The sequence below is a fragment of the Cariama cristata genome, unplaced genomic scaffold, assembly GCF_000690535.1.
Source record: "Cariama cristata isolate BGI_N322 unplaced genomic scaffold, ASM69053v1 scaffold3921, whole genome shotgun sequence".
Classification (NCBI taxonomy): Eukaryota; Metazoa; Chordata; class Aves; order Cariamiformes; family Cariamidae; genus Cariama; species Cariama cristata.
In genome coordinates, this window is record NW_009600864.1 from 4625 (window position 1) to 25599 (window position 20975).

General features: G+C 39.2%; 1 protein-coding gene across 1 annotated transcript in view; it reads left to right on the forward strand.

The window, feature by feature from the left end:
• Positions 1 to 1042: 1042 nt before the first annotated feature.
• Positions 1043 to 20975, forward strand: part of LAMA3 (laminin, alpha 3) — a gene marked incomplete at both ends in the record, with an annotated part of 81889 nt that continues 61956 nt past the window's right edge. Inside the window, 6 exons of the mRNA XM_009710193.1 lie at positions 1043 to 1195; positions 12880 to 12997; positions 13617 to 13735; positions 15291 to 15461; positions 18536 to 18633; positions 20089 to 20204. Of these exons, the coding sequence (XP_009708495.1) occupies positions 1043 to 1195; positions 12880 to 12997; positions 13617 to 13735; positions 15291 to 15461; positions 18536 to 18633; positions 20089 to 20204 (775 nt within the window). The remainder of the gene's footprint in view (positions 1196 to 12879; positions 12998 to 13616; positions 13736 to 15290; positions 15462 to 18535; positions 18634 to 20088; positions 20205 to 20975) is intronic.

Consider the following 20975-nt stretch of genomic DNA (forward strand, 5'->3'; position numbering starts at 1 on the left):
TAACCGTTAAGGGAGTACTGCCGTTCAATGAAAATGTCATTTTTCTGTTGTGGCTCTGCAAAGATCTGTGCCTGGCACAGTTTAGCATTTTCATTGATGAGCTCCACCCAGTGACTGGAGTAAGGAGTGAATGGCACACTAAAAAGATCCCTTGGTAACTAATTACAATGCTTCAGCACTAATCTTAGTGGACTGTAAAAAGCAGCTTATTGAAGACAAAAATACTGCTTGTGGGGCAAGCCGACATACCAAACTAAAAGGCAATTAAGTTTCCTGAAGTTTATTCACCATTATTGTACAGAAGAGTACAAAGAGCTTTAGAGACTATCAAAGGGACGTTATCAGGGGATCTCTGGAGTGTGGCTTTGGTTGTGGACTGGAAACTGGGCAGTAACTTCTGCAAATGAAGATACAATGGGATTCTTTAAAGGGAAACTTAAAGGGAACAGTCTATAAGGCCCATTGCATTTTCTATGAGTACATATTATTCAGAAGTCTGATTCAGAATGTATTATAATGGCATGAGAAAAATCAAAGCAGTATTATAGAATTATAACACCAAACTTATAGGCAAGTAACAGAGTATTTATTATGGTTTTAGTAATACCAGGCAATGTACATATGTGGATATTTCATAGTCTTTTAGGAGAACTGAGGATAATTTTTTTGTTGTTCTTAATCCAGGTTTAAGAATCTTTGTTTCGTTAATTTCCTGCAGACATCCCTGCAGTTGTAGTATAGGTAATTTCACCATAGTATCAATAAATTAATTAATAAAGAAAGACTTGCTGTAGTTTCCTTAAAGAGATTTCTGAATTTTTAGGTTGTAACATAAAATTTAGTGTGTTTCAGGGTATAAATCTGTAATTTAATCGCCGGGGGAATCATTTATGCATTAAAAATTACACTGTATAAAAAGAGAAACAACATTTAACCCCCTTTTTAGTCAGTGCTCTAGTTCAGAATCTCAGTTAACAACAGCATGCATCTGCAGTGCATAAGATTTCAGCTGAGACCATCTTTATAATTTATTGCATTTCAGGGACAGTTTTGTGATTATTGCAATGCTGCTGATCCCAGTAAAGCTCACCCAGTAACCAATGCAATCGATGGCACGGAGCGCTGGTGGCAAAGTCCTCCTCTTTCTATGGGCTTGAAGTACAATGAAGTCAACGTCACTTTAGATCTGGGGCAGGTAAGTGCATGAGCTATTGGGTGAGGTTTGATCATTTCTTGCATTTATATACAAGCTTTGCAATTGGGAGAGATGTTTGATCTGATGATTTTAACTTCCAACACCACAGCTTTTTTGTCTGGTTTGTGTTCTGTATATTTTTACCAAGTTAACTTTATTAAAGTGATTATTTTCCTTCAGGAATGTTGATGTTGTGGGTTCTTGCCACTGTTACCACGCAGATTTAATGACTGTGTGCTTTCTTGCACTGAGACTGTAACTCGTTAACCGGAGATGACAGGGGGGACTGCTCAGTTGAAACTAGGGCTCTACCTTCCATTTCATATTCTCCTTTTCCATGGGCACAGACGGGGAGAGATTCCATGATCTCTTACCATGCACACATTTTGAGAATAATGTTTGGAGTCTACTTTTCCCTCAGGGGTCCTTCTGGTTTCTCTATCATCCAGCAAAATCTTCAAGATAGACAGAAAAATACTGATAACATGGTCTAAAAGGGAAGGTACAGCAAAGCCAGTGTAATATGAATTGGTAATATGACAGTAACATGAACACCCGTATTTCCTCTGCAGGCGATAGGCAAGTAGCTAACAGTAAAGCCTCTGTATCTGTATTTTAAGTCATAGGGACGGATTCTCAGCTGCCATAATTGGGCGCTGATCCAGTGAAATTAGTTATGCTCTGCAAGTTCACACCAGCTGAAAATATATCACTATAAATATATGTTGGGGGCTGCAAAATACATGTATACATTTACATATATATTTTGGACAGTAGTAACTGTTTATTCCCTGATTATGTAGGACAGGATTTTTTTGAGTAGCCGTTCAGTTTAGTTGACAGCTAGGAGAGGAATAGTTAAGGAGAAATGTTTCTCTGTGAGACTTAGCTGTCGTTTTGTTGGGGATTCACATGCAAATAGTTTTGCATCTTCTGTTACATGAGGCTTTTAATGCTCCTGTCCCTTACATGACTGGAATGGTTCTCATTTTGAGGATATCTTCATTCAGCGTTTTTGGATCCAGTGTAGCCACAGTGCAGAAAAGACCAGACAACTTAAGATAGAGAATATCAGTAGTTAAACTAAACTGCTGTGATTTTTGAATTTACATTTCTATTAATTAAATTAATAACATGCCTGTTTTCTTGGTTGCTTTTCTCTACTGTACCACAAAAAGAAGGGGGAGCTATGTAGAAGCTGATGAATTATTAGGCCACAGTGTCCACATTAGCCTAACCCACAGTGGTTGGACCTATCTCTGAGTTGTGTTGCTCTTTCTGTTATGCTGTACAGTTGAAGCGTGTTGTGTGTGATGTGTGAAGTGAGTTACTCAGTCATTCTTTCCCAGCAAACTATAGGGAAATATGTCTTTCAGGCTGGGCATACAGAGTAGGGACACTGAATGCAGAGCAGGGTGCTATGAATAGACATGGGAAGGCAATCCCCTCCCAGCAGAGCAGGCCTTACCTTCTGAGCTGCTTGCATCCCTCGTGGTCTCTGCAAGATGCAGGATTAGGTGGCAGGCTGTAACTAGTCTTACAGTGTATTTGTGACCAACACTTGTGCATCATTGACATCTACTTGTGTGGCACGTTGCTCCATCCAAAACTGCTGTTCCCACTGTGTACTTGTTAGCTTCTCTGGAGGACCTACTGACAGACACCTTATCTCTTACGTGTTGAGTAAACTGAGAAACCTGCTTCCTTCAGAGGAAAGATATGAACTGTGTGCCCTCTTCTCATGGGACTTCTTGGAGACCAACCGCTGTGTGCTAAAATTCTTGTAGTTATTAAAGAATTTCTCAGCAGGAGGCTGTGTGTTTCTCTTTACTCTGGTACCACTTGGAAAGGCGACTGAATTCCCTTACTTGGAAGCGAGGGAAACCCAAGACAAAGGTCAAAATGACTTCAGGTCTTGTGATTGGGAAAGGATCATTTTAGTTGGTTGATGGATGAGGGTTTAGTAGGATTCATGTGATTTTTCTTTTTTCTCCCCCCACCCCCCCCTTCACTGACGTTATGTCATATCTGCGTTCAGCCAGTTAAACCTTAATCTCAGGTTTTGTTTGAACTTGAGATTCACTTTTGACATTTTGCCTAGTATTCTCACACATCAAATTCATACAGTAGTGCACAATGGTAATAAGAAGAAAAATACTGTGACGGAGTAAGTCTACTCAAGCCAACAGGTAAACGCTGAGACCTCAGTTCACCTTACCTTATTTCTGGGTCCTAAAAATGAAGAGCTTAGTGCATGTGAGTCATGCAAACTTTCTCAGTAGTTGACAGACAGAAATTTTCAAGGTGCAATTCTCCCTCAAGTGAGCTGAAATGAAGGTTTTGGGTTTTAAGGAAAAAGAAATGTTATTAAAATTAGATGTGTGCCTAAATACCTTGCAGCACTACAGGCTGTGATATTGAAAAGATAGCAGGGATGTAGTTTTCCTCACTGAGTAGTGGTCTTGTTCTTTGTTTTGACACAAGGCACCTTTTTCTGCAAACAAAATATGGAAATGTTTTTGCATGTGCGAAACATGACAAAGAGTAAGGTACATACATGTGCAGGGAAGCAATGACTGAGTTGTAAGTTGGTCATCAAATATTCACAATTAGAGGAAGCAGAACTTAGTGCAATGTCAAAATCTTTTCATTTACTGCAAAAAAAAAATCTCTAAGACTGAGAGTGGAATCCCAGTGGAGCCTTTTGCCATGGTCTGATGACAATATTTAACGGAATAGTTGCACCATGATGGAAGTTTGAGCGCTCACTACCATGGAGTTGGAACAGAACACCCACCTACTCCTGCTTCTGTTTCAGAATGGCTAGGGTTGATTTTGAAAGTCAAATCCCTTCAGGATGTTAAATCTTTTTGCTAGAAAAATGCTTATTTTGCTGTACTTTGTAATATGAGGAAAATCGAAAACCTTAAAGCAAAAGCCCTGCTTTACTTCCCTTTGTGACTTTCTGTACTATAGTTACATTTCTAATCAATCACAGTGCTTCTGAATAATAATAATTATAATGTTGATCCCTGAGGCAGTCTCTCCATCCTTTTGACATACCTGCTTATGCTGTGGCTATTCCTGACTTGTTTAAAGTATTTGGCTCAAATGAAGTCTCATTTATTCCTTTAATTGGTCCTGATTTTCCCAATGTAGTTTTCAACATATTTTAAACTTCTGAATTCAGAATGTCTGACTGAAGTTCATTGCCCTTCCCCTGACTCTTTGAATTGCCTAATTTTAGCAGGTGTGCCCTCATCTTTGGCTTGCTTAATGCTCAGCAGACATTACAGTAGTCCAGTATCTACATTACAGTCCCCCAGGTATTTTTCTGAACTCTGTCTTCAGAAGATGAAGGTTCAGGATAGCATGATAGTGTATGATGAAAAAGAAATGTCTAACTGTTGTAGTTCAAAAAGTGTAGTCTTAGAATTTTATTGCTGCTTTTAGTTACGTGTCATTTTTTTACTGTGCTTTTGTGCAATACTGCAGAGCTGAAAGACTCAAGCTTGGTGAAGTCTTGTGCACTAATATGTTGAATAGTTTTTATGTAGCGATATTATTAGTCACTGTTGTAAATTAAAGGCACACAGTGGAATGTAATGTCCAAATTAGTACTTTTATTAGGGAGAGAGGGGAAATTCAACCATAAATTTAAGATAAGTGGTATGGCTTGTGGAGGACTTTATGCTTTTATGTTATCTGCCAGTTAACGCATGTAAACATTTTGTAAAAAAACCTCGCAGTTTGGCAAATCTTCTCAGTTGCTTTTATATGGTATTTCTTATGGGTTTAATTTTTATATTTGATAGCAATCCTTGATGTCCATAGCTTTACAAACAATATTTGTTGTTGGGAATATTAATCAGCTTTGCCTAATTGTTGTTATTAAAAACAATTGTTCTTAATTTACGAAAGACTGATGTACTTTCTTAAAATGTGTCTGAAGTTACAGTTAATTTAACTGTCATTCTATAAAATATAAAGTGTCCTGTAGACCCTTCTCCCATAGGGACAAACTGTCAAGATGGTGGAAGATTTATCATAAGCTGCATTGAACTGGGTTTCCAAAAATAGGCACTGCATTCATTGTGCTTGACTATTGAAGACTTTATATTACTGCTGACCCTGAAATTAGACCCATCTACAGTGTGCGATTGCATAACCTCTATAATAACACCGAGAAGTCCTACAAATTAGGGCACGCGAACCACTGCATAAAGCTTCTACAGAACTGCCCCAGCAGTGAGACAAAGCCTTTTCTCTGGAAGCCCTGCACAGCTCTGCCTCCACAGCAGCACTGACCCTGGCTCTGCTGTTTTGGTTCACACTGGGGAGAAAAGGGGCTTTTAGGTCTGGGGAAGGTACAATGTTGTCACTGCAGTACGGAAAACCAGGGATGCTAACAGCACAGATAATCTTGTGTCACTTTGTATTAGAGAACTCTGGTCCCGAGTATTTCAGTTTGTGCAGGAAGCTGATTTGGGATTGTGCCACAAAACACTGTGCTTTGAAGTTAGTTGATTTTGGCTCATACCACAGTAAGGTGAATCTGCTTGTGAACTCTAGATTAACACAACTTCAGCTGATCAAATAGCAGCCATCTGATAGAAGTTTCTAAAAGTTATATCAGGTAATGCACGCTCCATTTATTCCTTGGTCACACTACAAGCAGCTCATTGTGAGCTGAGCTGCTAGCTTTAATCAGGGAAATACGCTAAATACATCCTTTAGTGCTTGTGTTATCCTTTAAGATGCAGTCAATGTGTCGTGTTTTCTTAAAGATTTAGTCAAAGATCTTTGGAATGGCTTAGCATTTTTTTTCTTATGTTTGCGTTAATAGATCTATGTCATTGGCTTTAAAATGTGATTTTGGTACTCATTTGGTATTATTCTCAAAATATACAGAAAAAATCTTGTAAATCTTGCTCTCCTTCACTTTCCTGACGCTGTCTTCCTCTGGTTCTTCAGCATCCCTTTAGGAAGGTCTTTGTTCCCACTCACTGATCTCACTTCCCTCCATGCCTGTACCTTGGCTTCTCCCACCTCCCTTCCCATGCTCATTCCTACACATTACTTTCATTTTGTGATATGTTGTCCTAAATACCTCACTTTCAACTCAATATAATAAAAGCAGAACCTCTGCTGATAGCCTCCAACCCTTCGCACTTCCCTGTTTCCTTCCAGTGCTGACAGTACTGCTGTGTTCTTTTTACTTTGGACTGCAGCCCTCATAAGGGGACGTTTATCTCCTGGACAGCTGAGGTCTGAATTGTACAAATCCTTTCCCATATGAATAGCTTCAGTGTTCTGTGAAGAAATAGGCCATATGTAAGAAATAATTATGAGCATTGAGTTGGTCTTTGTCCAAATCCCAATGGAAAAGTGGCTGCATGAGAAATTTCAGGATAATAACTGCCAATCATTGATGTATTTGCCTGCAGCCTTGGCAAAAAGACCAAGTACTTACTGAACCTGGACTATCCTTTCATTTCTGGAAGCATTCCTTCCTTCCAGCAAACTGCCTATGAAGTGTGCAGAGCTTCTCCCTTCTGGTCCTGCCCATCGCCTGTGATAGACAAAAGACTTAACATGTGCAGATGTGTCAATGAGGCGTATTCACAGACGCTGACTTGCATAACTAAATATGCTTTTTAGCATCGGTGGCTAGTTAAATGAAAAAGTGATATGAATACAACATGTACAGTGCTCACTGAACAATGTTGGAAGTCCTGCACCCCAGACTGTAAAGCTAGGATGCAAGGAATGAGTTTCCCATGCTGTGCAGTGGGAACCTCGCCAGTCACTGGCACTGCTCACGCACCGTTAGCATTGCTGTATATACGTGTACGCAGTTAAACTGGGTGGAACACATTCAGTGGATCTAATGCCTCTCAGATACCACGTGCATGGGATTTTTCTCTGCATCTCTGCTACCGCTACTTTTCCAGATACCCAGAAGAGTAGCTGGCAACTGCCAGAAAGGTTGGGTCAGCTCTCTCTAGTTGGCATTTTTTTATATTACAGATTCATCTGCAAAATCCATTCTTGGGGATTGCCAAATACTGACTCTCAGGAGTGTTTTATTAAGCCTGTGGATCTGCAAGGGTGCCTCAAGTCATACTGAAAGTTGTTAAAGAAATGGTGTGCTGACCTCTTTGCAACCTCAAGAAATCAAAGCCTTTAACTTTAACTAGAGTACATGGGATTTTTATTTCATTTAAATGGACTGTTACTTTTATGGCTTGGTCTTTGAGGAAAAATCAATGCTCAAGACCTTAAGCCTTCATTACATTAAGGAACTACTGGGCATGCACATGCCAACCCCGTGCAGTCAGTGGCACTAAGGTGTGTTCTGGAGCAGGTGCTAAGCACAATTCACAATTCCTGGAATCCCACTCCTGCATCAGCCCACATCTGAGAAGCTTAGTTTAGGTACTGAATGATCATCAGATTTCTCCCTTTTTCTCACTTTCTTTGCTAACATGTCCAGCAAGCAGAGAAAGGTTGCATGTCTACTAATGCAGGGCATCTTTTGCAGAGGTCCTTCAGTGCAGGGACCTCACTATCTTCTGAGTAACGTGCAATGCAACCACAGCGTGATCTCAAGATCATGTCAGAAGCCTAGAATAACAGTGATATTATGTTGAGGGAAGTTTTGATGGTGTGGATATATCTGCTAATACAATCCGACGAAATACCATGCTGCTGGAAACAGCTGTTTTCCGTGCTACTACAATTCAGATTACAAGAAGAGTGAGTGTTGTGGTATCTTTTTGAACACATCTTGAGATCTATAGAATGCCTCAGATAGATGGTCTACCTGACTTTAGTTGTGTTCTTGTTATTACCATGCTCCAAGACTTTTTATTCTTCATGAACCAAAAAGGGAGAACAGTCCTTTCCTACCGGTGCAGCACACAGCATAATGATTGTTCAGAACAGACTAGTACAGTCTTTTGTACTAATTTATGTCCAGCGCTTAACTAACAAGTCATTTCAGTATTTTAGTAGTATTCTGTTTTGAGTTTATAGTGGTAGGAACGGAGGAAAATATGCTATACTTTTGTATATGCATATCTAACTTTCTTCCATTTGCTTATGTATTTTAAGAATCAAACAAATCTTTGAAATTCCTTTTTATATAGAGTTGCTTAAACTTTTAAGGAGAACAGAAGAAAGATTTTAAATTAATCTTATTGCAGTTTTTAGACTTCTCATGAGGATGCAATGGATCATAGGAAGTTTTCTTTCTGTTGGGTTAAAATAAGTAGTGTGCATGCCATTAGAGATTGTGAATATTATATCATTAACAATAATGGTACAATGTGATTCTCAATCAATTTAAATGAGCTCTTTTAATGCAGTCTTAAATTCACCTGTAAGGGCTTCGATAGAAATGTTTCTGTCTTTATAATGTAATATTGGTAATTCCTAACACTGAGTTACAATTTCCGTTCTTACATGAGGAACACATTTTGCTCATTCTTCTGGATGATTTTTAAAAACTTTGAGTTTTTGTGAATCTTCAAGGTCACTACCTGCAAAAACATTGCAAAACTGAACGAACTTGAGCAAACAGGAAAAAGTCACATCGATATGGAACTGGTTACATTCCAGCTGTTGACAATCCATCACGTTTGACCCATGCTGCTAGATTACAGCAGGATATGGTGTTGGGACAGTTACAGGAATATATCCTCTTTCAAGCATGCATTTCCAGAGTGGATTGTTTCCATTACTGGAAACAAAATGCTGTTTCTACTTTTAAACAATTCTTTGTTCATATCAGAAAATGGTCAGAATTTTGATTAAGCCATATTTCAGGGTTTTTTGGTGAATTTTTTTTTTTTACTACTATATAATTGCACCAAAAGAGCAGTTACTTTTAATGCTTACTTACGTTTTTAATACTTCTTTTGAAAAATGGTTGGTTTTTTAGTGAAAGAAATTTGACTTAAAAGCAACCAAATATTCATTTTTTCAAAAATTAAGAAACTCATTTCCTTTTTTTCTCAAAACTGAATGACTAAAGAAAAACACTGCTTTGAGTTTATTATGCTTTTTTCTCAGGGTAGGTCTTATTTCTGTCATTGCAATGGGATCAAGATTTAAATTAGTGAAATGCTAGTTTAGAATACGTGATTAAAATTGGTTTTAATGGTTTCTTTTCTAGATCTTAAGTCAGGAAAGTTACTGTTCTATCTTTAGTTAGGATTTATTTGCTAAGCCAAGGATTATTTTTCTTCTGTTGTTGCCTCGTCAGATCTGGAGAGAGGCCTTTCATTAACTTGGTCAGTATTCAATCGTAGTGGAAATTTGGGGGTTCAGGTGCTATTCTGCATCCTTGATCCAGATCAAAACCAAATCTTTGGCACCTGTGTGAAGTCAGAAGCAGGACAGGTGATAGGATTGGTGACTGACTAAGTTTTGGTAATACATCGTCATTAACTAACACTAATTTAATTTTTATCCAGACCTATCCCTTTCCCCTTTCTGAATGTGACTGTACAAACCTGAGCAGTATTTCAAACTATGAGATGCAGGGAGATCTGCATGTGAATTGAAAGTTTACATATGCAACCGTAGTTTGAAGTTGTCATACATTTTCTTTTCTTCCATTTTGAGGTTTGCATGGAAGTATGCAAAGTGTGGTGCTGGGAGACAGTTCTTTAAGCATTGGCAGACTTGCAGAGTTCGTGACACAATGCACATGTTGGCAGTACTTCAACTTCACATGTATTGAGTAGTCATAGGCTTAAGCAAATTCTACAGCTGCATAGCAGATGTGGCATACAGGTGTTTGACGCATGCCACATGCTGATTCAGCTGTGTTACTAGTGTGTGCCTTTATTTTGGCCGCTTTTTTCTTTCGATGCTTGTGAAAGGTTATAGTCCAGGGTGACACTGATATGTAAGTGAGCTTGTCTTATATTTCTTCAGCAGTGTGGAAGCACTGTGCAAGTGGAATTCTCTGCTACTATTTTGCTCATGCTTATGAGAAAGTATCACCTGTTAGGAGAGCTGAGATGAGATTGCCTGTGTCAGCGCTGTGAGTAGCATCTGAGTAAAAGAGTAACTGTATGACAAGCTGAAGCAGATGTCATCTGCTTTTTTGGAGAGTAGGTAGAAGGTCATTGTTGTAATGATTCCACAATGTGACTACAAGCAATTGGGCCCTGGAGAAGGCAGGACCTTTTCTGTATGCTTCCTTTCTTTCCTCTTGAGCTTTCTAAACCATTTGTCTTGATTAAATCTGGATCAGTCAACACAGAGTCTTATCCACACTTGTTAACATGCGGGTAGGGATGGGACTCCCAGAGACCTTAAAACATAGGGGAAGCAAGACTATTAACGGATAGGCAGTTGCCTGCCCAGTGCAAACCTGGTTTGAACAGGGCAGTGCCCCTTGAGAGGTTCAGCTGGCCAAAAGCAAGAACATGAAACCCTTTTTATTTTTTTTTGAATTTCAGAACTATTATGCTTTCCTGAGAGGACACCAGTCTTTGCACAGAATGGCCATACTGGATGACTTGTAATATCTATATGGCCAATATCCCTACTCTGAAACTTGCCAGTCAAGTAGCAGAAATTACTTAGGCAAAGAGTATCAGAAACTCAATAGAAGCAAATCTTGCCACAGTCCCGGAAGTGTTTACCTATTTCTGACAATCAGCATCAGTAATTTAAAGGCGTTACTCCACCTGTGCAGTCACTGTGCGTAGTTCTGGGTTCTGTCATGGTTCTGTTGACAGAATGGCTGCCACTTACTTTGCTCGATACTGTTGTCTAGTAAGTAATTTTCCGTATGTAGGTACTGTCTGGTTATTTAGGTACCTAATTTAGTATCACAGGAGGTGAAGCTGGTGCTTGTCAGGCTGTGTTAAGTAGTCAGGGTAAATTCCAGCACTAACATGAAAGTTTTTTTTTTCCCCCGGTTATCTCGCCACTGACCTAGGTAAGCAACATTCAGGAAAGCAACAGTTTCTGAAATAGGTTTCGAGGTATGACACCTGCTGCAGCAATGCCTTGGTGTATATAGAACCCTGGATAGTTGTACATACTGCATTAAATGAATGCACAATGAAAAAGCTTCATTTATTTCTTCTGGGATGTGAGGTATTGTCATGAGGGCATGCTCCATGAAGTCCCTGAATTCCTCCCATTTCTCCATGAGAAGGTTTTACTTTCTTCTGTGCATACTTCTGATATTCAGACGCTAATGCCTGGAACAGATACGTGAAGACTGAGGCTGCCTGTAGCCGTATGACTGCGATGTCCTTGTAGCCATGGGGTCGGTACGTGTTAGGGACAAATATTTCCAGGTATCTGCTCCACTGCCTTGTTCACGGTTTGTATCTGGCCCTTGGTGGCCCCAGCTGGTATTACAGCTATTGAATCGGTCCTAGCTGGCAGCTGAACAGGCCAGGCATGGGAACAGATGCTGTTCCCAGTTTGTGGTTGGGATCATGTACGCATTTGTGGTTTGGAGTCTAATAACCTGTACAAATTATTAGCTTCAGGGTTATGACATTTATGGTGTTTAAGCAAAGATGAACTGCGTGGGTGTATCTGATGTGAGGGCTCTGGCAGCAGTTACTTGACAGACCGTTGAGTGTAACCACCTGCCTCCCCCACCAAAGTAAGAATCTCTTGCAAGCAGGTGATTCTGAATTGAGGTTGTTGAGTGGGAAATTCCAGTGCAGCTTCACTTGAATATTGTGTGTAACTCAATATTGGATCACTTTTATTGACAGCTCATATCCATGTTGTGGTTGTTTACACTCTAAATGACCCTTAGAATCAATCTGTGTTCAGCCTTTTGTGTAGAGATAATTTTACTGATGTTTTGATTTTTATAACTCTGGACTATCCCAAGAGGCTTACAGTAAGATTTCCTTTCTTGTCAGATCCATGTTTGCTGTAGTGTTTGGGAGCTATCTGTCTCTGTCGTCTATTGCTGTGATGATACACAATGAGCACCCAAAGAAGCCAGATGGGACTCTTGGCCTTGAGAACCTTGAGCTGATGAAGGTTCATCGTTTCAGACAATGAACGAGCTACCAGTCATGAGAATCTCTCTTGTGTTATTTGATATCCACGAAACTCTAGGGTGGCTTGCTTCTGTTACTTGGAAAGTCTGTCAAGTGGCAAAGTTATCTAGAAATATTCTTAAAGTGAGGGAACAGGTGGCTTAGATTACTATCAAACACAACCAAAGGAGTCCCAGTGTAAAGGGTGTGTATGTTTTCTTTTACATCATTGTGATTTTCCTTGACTACATACACAATTACATGATTGGAATGCAACACAGCTGTACTAGGATGCTGCAAAAGTATCTTAGTTCAATGATGTGTTGAGATGCCAACTTTTCAAGGTTAAGTACTGTACCCTTAACACACCCAAGCAATCAGTCATGTGCAAAACACAGCGGTTCTGAAATGTAAGAGATGGCGTTTAACACAGTCCTGTTGCAGCTTTCTTTATGTACTGGAGCATGTTGCCAGGTGAGGTAGCCAGCTGAGAATCTGGACTATTATTTTAATGGGAATGAAACTGCAGAGGGTAACCTTCTAAGTGTACACTACAGAAAAGGTGTTTATTGGCATTAGGTTTAGTATTGTGGTACTCTATAGAGTTCAAAAAGCTCCTGACAAGATCTATGTATATTCTGTTACCAGCTCTTCCAAGTTGCCTATATCCTTATCAAGTTTGCAAATTCTCCTCGTCCAGATCTCTGGATCTTAGAAAGATCAGTGGATTTTGGAAGAACTTACACTCCCTGGCAATATTTTGCTCGTGAGTATCGATCCTTGTGTCACTTTTTTGTGGACAGATTTCTTTAATCATTCATCCGGTAGCAGCAAAATTAGCCCATAGGGCTTGCTAAAGATTTCAACTGCAGTGAAGACAGTGAACATCAAATACATTTGTCTTAGTTATCCACAATAAATTAGTGACAAGAGTGTAACTAAAAATGAGTATGATACTTTGAAAGTGTAACTCAGCCCATGAATATTTTTCAGTCTGTTGGGAATTTTTGTTTTGTTTTGTTTGTAGTTCTGACAAATCCAAAAACCAAGATAGTGTCCTTCATCCCATGGGACCCCAGAGTTCCTGGCAAAAATCAAAGCGAAATACCAATGTAAAATCTTGGAGTACATATATAGCTTTTTTTTTGTGATGATATGAGAAATATTGTGCCATGTCTTGTCAGGCACCACCGAATTGCTTAGGATGAGAAATGATTTGATTTTAGGAATTTCCATTTTTCTGTACTGAGTGACACAATCACTGTTATTATTAAATTACAGGGTAGAATTTACCTGAAAGCACAGGGATACTGCTTCGTTAATTTAAATTAGAACTATAGTGTTTATTTTCACATATAAAAATAATTTTGTTCTCACTTGACTAGACTCCAAAGCAGATTGCTTCGAGCGGTTCGGAAAGGAAGCTAATCTTCCGGTGAGGAGGGACAGCGATGTCCTTTGCACCACAGAGTACTCTCGCATTCTGCCTCTTGAAAATGGAGAGGTAAGTGCTTTTAGGAAAGTAACGTGTAATGCTGAAAGCAAACAGCATCGGTTTCACAAGTTTGCTGTTTCAATAAAAATCTAGAACTGGAAGTAATTTTTCAGCTATGACTGCTTGAATCTACATTAATAAGTCCATAACCAAGCACTTAAGTAGCTGGTGAGATTTTTGGAGGGTGAGCAGGCTGCTCCTGTCTTTCACCATTACCTGTGGGGATAGGGGCTGCTCAGAGCCACCTGTGTTGGTTTTTATCACGATTTAGGTACCTCACTTTAGCCATATACATTTGAAGGTGCTGACTGCATTTTCTGAACACTTCCAGTGCACATGGCAGAACTTACTGCATCAGAATTGCTCCTGGGAGTAAAGGCTGTAGAAACAGATAATTACCATTCAACAATAAGTAGCTATTTAAGAAAAGAATGTATACAATGCTACATGTTTATAATATAATACACACATTTGGAAAATGTTGCTCTGTTTTTAGCCATTGTTCCTTGCTAGGCAGAACTGTGGCTTGTGTTATTTGAATGAATGTTAAACTCATGGCAGTTCTGATGGCTCCAGCTGACATTCTCCTTTTATGCCTGATGTGGTTAGAATCCAGATCTGAACTCCTGAAGAGTTATCCAGAATTTTGAGCATATGGATTTGTAGTTTCATATTAAAGTAGGATTTATTTATTAACATATCTGTAAAATTTTCCTAATAAAATATTGTAAAAAATAAGTTCCATAGAAGAACACTGCTGGTGCCATCCCCTATCATGTGCTGTATGACTTTTCCTGAAAGAATTGTGCTGCAATCAATCAGAACTGTCACCGTTCCCTTGTTACATGCTTTGGAGTATAGGAGCTGTTTGAAAATAGAAGTCTGTTATCTGGTCGATTATAAATAAATTTAGAGTCTCCTACTCAGTCCTGTACATACACACTGGATTGTTAATTTAATAGAGATTCATGATTGCTAGGCTGCTGGCATCTGTTTCCTTAAAAAATAAAAAAGTACCAGAGCCCTTGTTTCGAAAGTCAGATAAATCTGCTTTCATGTGAGGGGATTTTCTAAAGCAACACTGTGTACTTTCTTCCAAAAGACCGTTCATATGCTCCCAGGCACTGGAGCTGGTAACAATAATATTTTTCCAGGAATGTTTGTGCCTTAACCCAAAAATAAATGTGCTTTGGAAAAGAGCCAAAACCTGTTGTTTTTACTCAGGCAAAACTCCTATTGACACTATCAACTGTTATTATAACTATTTGCAACTATTCCTATTGGTTTTTTCTGTTTAAACATGTACTTTTTGTGTGTTATACCTACTGTTTTCAAAACAGGTAGAGACACTTTTTTTTTTCTGATGTGCCATATGGGTAATGAGAATTCAGGAGGGTCCAAGACCAACAACACTATTTTTCCCAATGTCCTGGCTTCAGTATCAAATGTGTGGTTGTTACTGCAAATACTAAGTTTTTGGATTCTTTTACTAATTTTGCTCTCTGCCACCACTGACACTTGCAATTGATATATTTTAACAAAAATGTGCTTACTTCTTTGTTAGATTGTAGTGTCTTTGGTAAATGGCCGCCCAGGAGCAAAAAACTTCACTTATTCTCCTAGTCTTCGAGAATTCACAAAAGCAACAAACATCCGCCTTCATTTTCTCAGAACTAATACACTTCTTGGACACTTGATATCGAAAGCTCAACGAGACCCCACTGTAACCCGCAGAGTAAGTACTGTTTTCGCCAAGATGCACTCAACAATTGTATTCAGCATGTTAGAGACCAAAAAATGATGTGAATGTTTTAAGTTTGCAACGTCCTAACAATTGAATCTTACAGTGACTCACCTTTAAATCCCCATATTTTCTCCAGGTTTGTTTGAGACAAGAAGATAACTGGGTCAGCACAGATTTATGGAGGGGAAGTAATGATTAATGATTTTGTAACAGACTGTCTTATTTCCCTGTTTTTGAATATGGAAGGAAGTTGGGTGCATCATGGGAGCTATAAGGAGCCAAAGCAGAAACCTTCTAAATTACCTTACGCAGAACTGAGGAACTAAATCTCTTCAGTTGTATTTGATGCTACTTTCCCTTATTTATTCAAAGAAAGATTTTTAGGAAACAGTACCAGAGTTTCTGAAGGAGCAGGAACCAAAGGGCGCACTGGAAAGTTACTATCTTTCCACAAATCATTTGAGATGCCTAGTTGTTTTCAGTGGATTTTGGACTATCCAAGAGCTTGAAAGGCAAAGTCCCACTCCTATTCAGTGGGGAAATGTAAGGAAATTCAGCTCCCTCAAGGGAACACTGCATAGAAATTCATATACTTAGAGGGATTGCAGACTTCATGTTGTATTGTTATTTCTAACCTTTTCATTTAAAATGAAGATTCGGTAACAATTGGAGGAAACCCTGGGGTGAGGCACTGCACAAATGTGTGTGTGGGTTTCTGCATCAAAAAACATAAAACTATTCCAGTCACTTGATAGCACTCCCATTAAGTACCTTTATTGTCTTAAGTAAATTTTAAGATGTTGCTCACAGGCAGATGTAAATGCAGTATTTAGTTTTTGGCAAGCAGCACAGCTTTAGTATAAGGAACTTCCAACGTTATCATAACCATGGGATGTAGGATAGATGAGTGAAATGCAAAGTGGTTTATTAAATTGTTAAAAGAAAGCACAAGTTTTTACTGTAGAGACCTTTGAAGTCTAGGATACAGTTAATATTCTTAAGGAAAATCTTTGTGTTAAACTTGTTATAGAAACAGATGAAAACCAGATCAGTTCTGTTCTCCTATCCAAGTAACTGCCTGGCTTCCCCTGTTAATGGTTTGAGTTCATGACACACTGAATTATATAGTATATGTATACACTATTGCAATTTGGCCTATTAATTGTTTTGGCCTATTGTTGATGTGACTTATTACTGACCAGTGACAGTACAATTACTATTAGTAGTAAAGTGTAGCTCTGCAAAGCTGTGTGAAACCATAGACTGTGTTGTGAAGACTCGTATACCAAAAAACACTCTCAAATACGTTGGTGAGAGTCACAGTGATCGTTTCTAGCTGTGCTGAAAACACTGAAAGATTTTACTTGAAAGATTTTACTTGAAAGATTTTACTTGAAAGATTTTACTTGAAAGATTTTACTTGAAAGATTTATTTCCAGTATGAAAATTGTATGCACAGTTAGAAATGAATGTGTATATTTGAATAGAGGTAGTTCAAAAGGCAAGAAATATTTCCTAGTCTGTATATCCCACCTACTGTTCTTCACCTGCCTAGACTAAAGAGAGCTAGTTGGAAGAGCTCTCTGCCTCGGGGAAGCATCTGGTCTGTGCCAGCCAACTCCACCTACGTAAAACTAGAGAGCATATATGCCACCAAAATGAATCACAGAATGATTGACGTTGGAAGGGACCTCTGGAGGTTCTCAGGTCCAAGCCCTGCTGCTCAACCGGGTCTACCTAGAGCCAGTTGGCCAAGACCATGTGCAGGTGGCTTTTGAGTATCTCCAAGGAGGGAGACTCCGCAACGTCTCTGGGCAACCTGTGCCAGTTCTCCATCACCTTCACAGTGCAAAAGTGTTCCCTGATGTTCCAAGGGAACCTCCTGCATTTCAGTTTGTGCCCATTGCCTCTGGTCCTGTCACTGGGCACCACTGAAGGGAGCCTGGCTCCATCCTCTTTGCACCCTCCATTCAGGTATTTATACACATTGATAAGTTCCCTCCTGAGGCTTTTCTTCTCCAGGCTGAGCAGTCCCAGCTCTCAGCCTTTTGTCACAGGAGAGATGCTCCAGTCCATTCATCATCTTCGTGGCCCTTCGCCGGACTCTCTCCATTCTGTCCATGCCTCTCTTGTACTGGGGAGCCCAGCACTGGACACAGCACTCCAGGCGTGGCCTCACCAATGCTGAATACAGGGGAAGGATCACCACTGAGAGAGTCTGTACACAGCACTTAGAGGGGATGCATTGTGAATAGAGTGAGCACAAGAGATGTACCTGCATAATGTTCTGACCCTTTTTCTCCTCATCCTCCAGTGAGGATTTTTCTGGGGGTACACAGAGGTCAAGATTTACAACAAGCTCTCCATTCTGCCTGGTGCTCTAAGGAGACAAGGAAACAACTTCTAAGCTACAAAAATGTATGCAGAAGTTACTGTTGATATGTATACAGTAGCGATATTTTCACTGAGTTAAACCAATTAAATTTTTATCTTCTGTTGCCTGGATGCCTGCAAGACATGAAGATGAGATACAAAGTGGTTCAACTTCAGGTCACAGTTTCAAATCCAGCTTAAGTCACAAGTGATTTTGACCAAGCTGGTGATTTTGGTCTTTTTCTAGTGTTCGGTGATCATGTCTGACTGAATGGGCAGATTGCACTGCCCGTGCCAGCTTGTCCTGTTTGTTGACCAGACCACAGTCTCAGAATCTGATGCTTTGACAGTACTTTACATCTCCATCCTCAAGCGGGCTTTGAACAAGCTTTGGGCTTGGGTACTGCTGGCTTTGTAGCTGCTGGGGAATGGAGAGCTGCAGTAACATACATTTGATGTGAGCTGCCCAAGCCTGTTGCTATCAGGCACCCCATGGATATTGACTTTAATTTGCTGGTACTCATACTGAGACATAGAGATCAACAGAGGTTTGACCGTTGGCTGCCTGACTTTGGCCTTTTGTAAATGCCTTTAAAATTTTGATAAGCAAGATTTAACAATCTGATGTTGGTATTTCTGACGTAATACAAGTAAGGAAAGACCTATATATACTTCTTGTGCTTGTTCCGTAGTATTACTACAGTATAAAGGACATCAGTATTGGTGGTCGATGTGTTTGCCATGGCCATGCTGAAGTATGTAATGCAGAGAGTGTTGAAAACCAATACCAGTAAGTAAACTGAGTATAATATTATTTAATATGAGGAAAACAATACATGAATATTTTCAAATGACCTTTTTTTTATAGAATGATATAGTCTTACAGTGATTTTTCATTATATTTAAAAAAAACAGAATCTGCTAATGATTAACCAGAAAACATGTAAAGAGCTATTATATGTGAAATATAATAATAAAAGGTTTTTACTTAGATTTTTATTTTTTAATTGAAATAAGAGTTTGGCAGATTGAGTAATTTCTTAGACACCCGTAGTTCTTTTTGGAAAACACAGGTTGATGTCACCTCCCAACAGCAGGAATTAGAAGCCCAACTCAAGGATAAAGTTAGTGAACTTCCTGGAGATATTGCACATTATAACTGAGCTCACCCAAGATCCAATGGCTTTTGATCATTACTAGAAAAAACAAAAGCAAACTGAATGAACTGTTCCCTTTCCCTGTGAAATTTATGATCTCCATATTGATTTCACAAGGAGTTAAATCAGGCTCCTCTGCTCATCTGCTATAGGGAAATGACTGAATAATCAGGATGTCTAAAACGTCTTTTAAAAGCCTAGTTTAAACCAATGTTGCTCTTATCCACAATGGCATTGAAACAAACTTTTATCAGGACAGTGCAATATTTTCAGTTGTGTGTTAGTGAAGAGTAAGTGGGCAGATGGGTACCTTCTTTCCAGATATCTATGCTAGAGAAAAGTAAGTACAAAAGGTGTGAAATCTACTGGAATGAGATGGTTATAGTGAAAAATTTTATTTCCCCTTGGTTATTAGACTACACAGATAAGAGAGGAACTTTGGAAAAGGCCTCTCCAGTCTCAAGGTCTTTGTTCCTCATGGTGTTCAGTTACTATGCATGATAATAAGACCTAGCCCATAATGAGAGCCTGCCCTTTAAGTAGGCTATTCAGCTAAATAAAAATCCCCATGGCCTACATTTTCTTGATGAATAGTTTGAACTATTTTAAAAATAACAAGATGAAGTTATGATCTTGGTTTATTAAAAACACTAATAGAATTATTGTAAACAAAGCATAATGAAAAAATGATGAAAGCATGCATATAAAGATGATAAATATTTTGATTTACTGTAGGTCAAGCTTGAGCCTTGCAATAAAGCTAAAATAGGATACATCCTAAACTGTTATAGATCATCTTGATTTAATATTCTAGACTAAAGTTTCATAATCCAGTCTATTGAATCCAATTATAAATGTTCTCTGTAAGTAATCTGTGCTAATAAACTCATAATCACATGATTAAAGTAATCAATCATGAAGAATTGTAGGAAATTTCAAAAATGTTCTAGTATTACCGTTTGACCTCTTTACATGTGAGCTTATGTCCTGTCCTTTTCACATTATATGTAAGTCTTGGACTGCAATAAAATTAAGAAAAAAACCTTTAAATCCAGCTTCAGTAGACTAAGAGGCTTTCAATTCTGTAGGTTTCAGTGTGAATGTCAACATAACACTTGTGGGGAGACCTGTGATCACTGCTGCCCTGGATATAATCAGAAACAGTGGCAACCTGCAACAGCTGGGAGCACAAATATATGTGAACGTGAGTAGCCTAGAAGATGCTAGGTTAAAAGGGACATTGCAAAAGGGTGGGAATTAGCTGTAGCACACATGTTGATGGAACATAACTAGCACACTGCATGTTTTAACACCTTTTTTCTCTACTGAGAAAATTCTTTCCATACAGCAATAAGGAAAAGATGATGCAGTGAATATTATCTATGTTCTTCTCTCTTATTAAAAAATGAAAATAGTAATTCATGTGAGAATATTATATGAGAAAAGTGGAAGCCTTCTTGTAGTCAACATCTCTCCCCAGTCATAACTGTCTGCTGACAGAGGGTAGATTCCCCCCAGCAGAGCAGAGACTATAGGTATCTTGTACAACTTCAAAATTTGCCTCCCTATCACCCAGCCTTTTGGTGTTCAGATTGCAGAGAGATTGCTCAAGGCTGCCACAGCTGACAGGCACCCTCCCTTCTCCTACTGATGGTTGCCCTTCGCTGACCCTACATAAGTGGGCACAAAGGTGTTCCTGGTGGGGAGTCCTGGCAATTCCGCACTTGCACCCCTTCCCATGCTTGTAGTTGGGAGTTTGGAGTGCTTTAGCCCCACAGACTGAGGTAGCGAAGCTGGAGAAGCCCATTGACCTTTCTCCCCCTTCCTGTGTTTCATTCTTTTGTTAAAGAAAATGATGGCATGGACCCTCTTTTGGTGGAAGGGTATGTACTGTCACACATGGGTGTTTTGCATCCTTCCAGCCAGAAACCAGTGAGTGTGGTACAGATAGTGTTGCCATCTCTGTGCACATCCT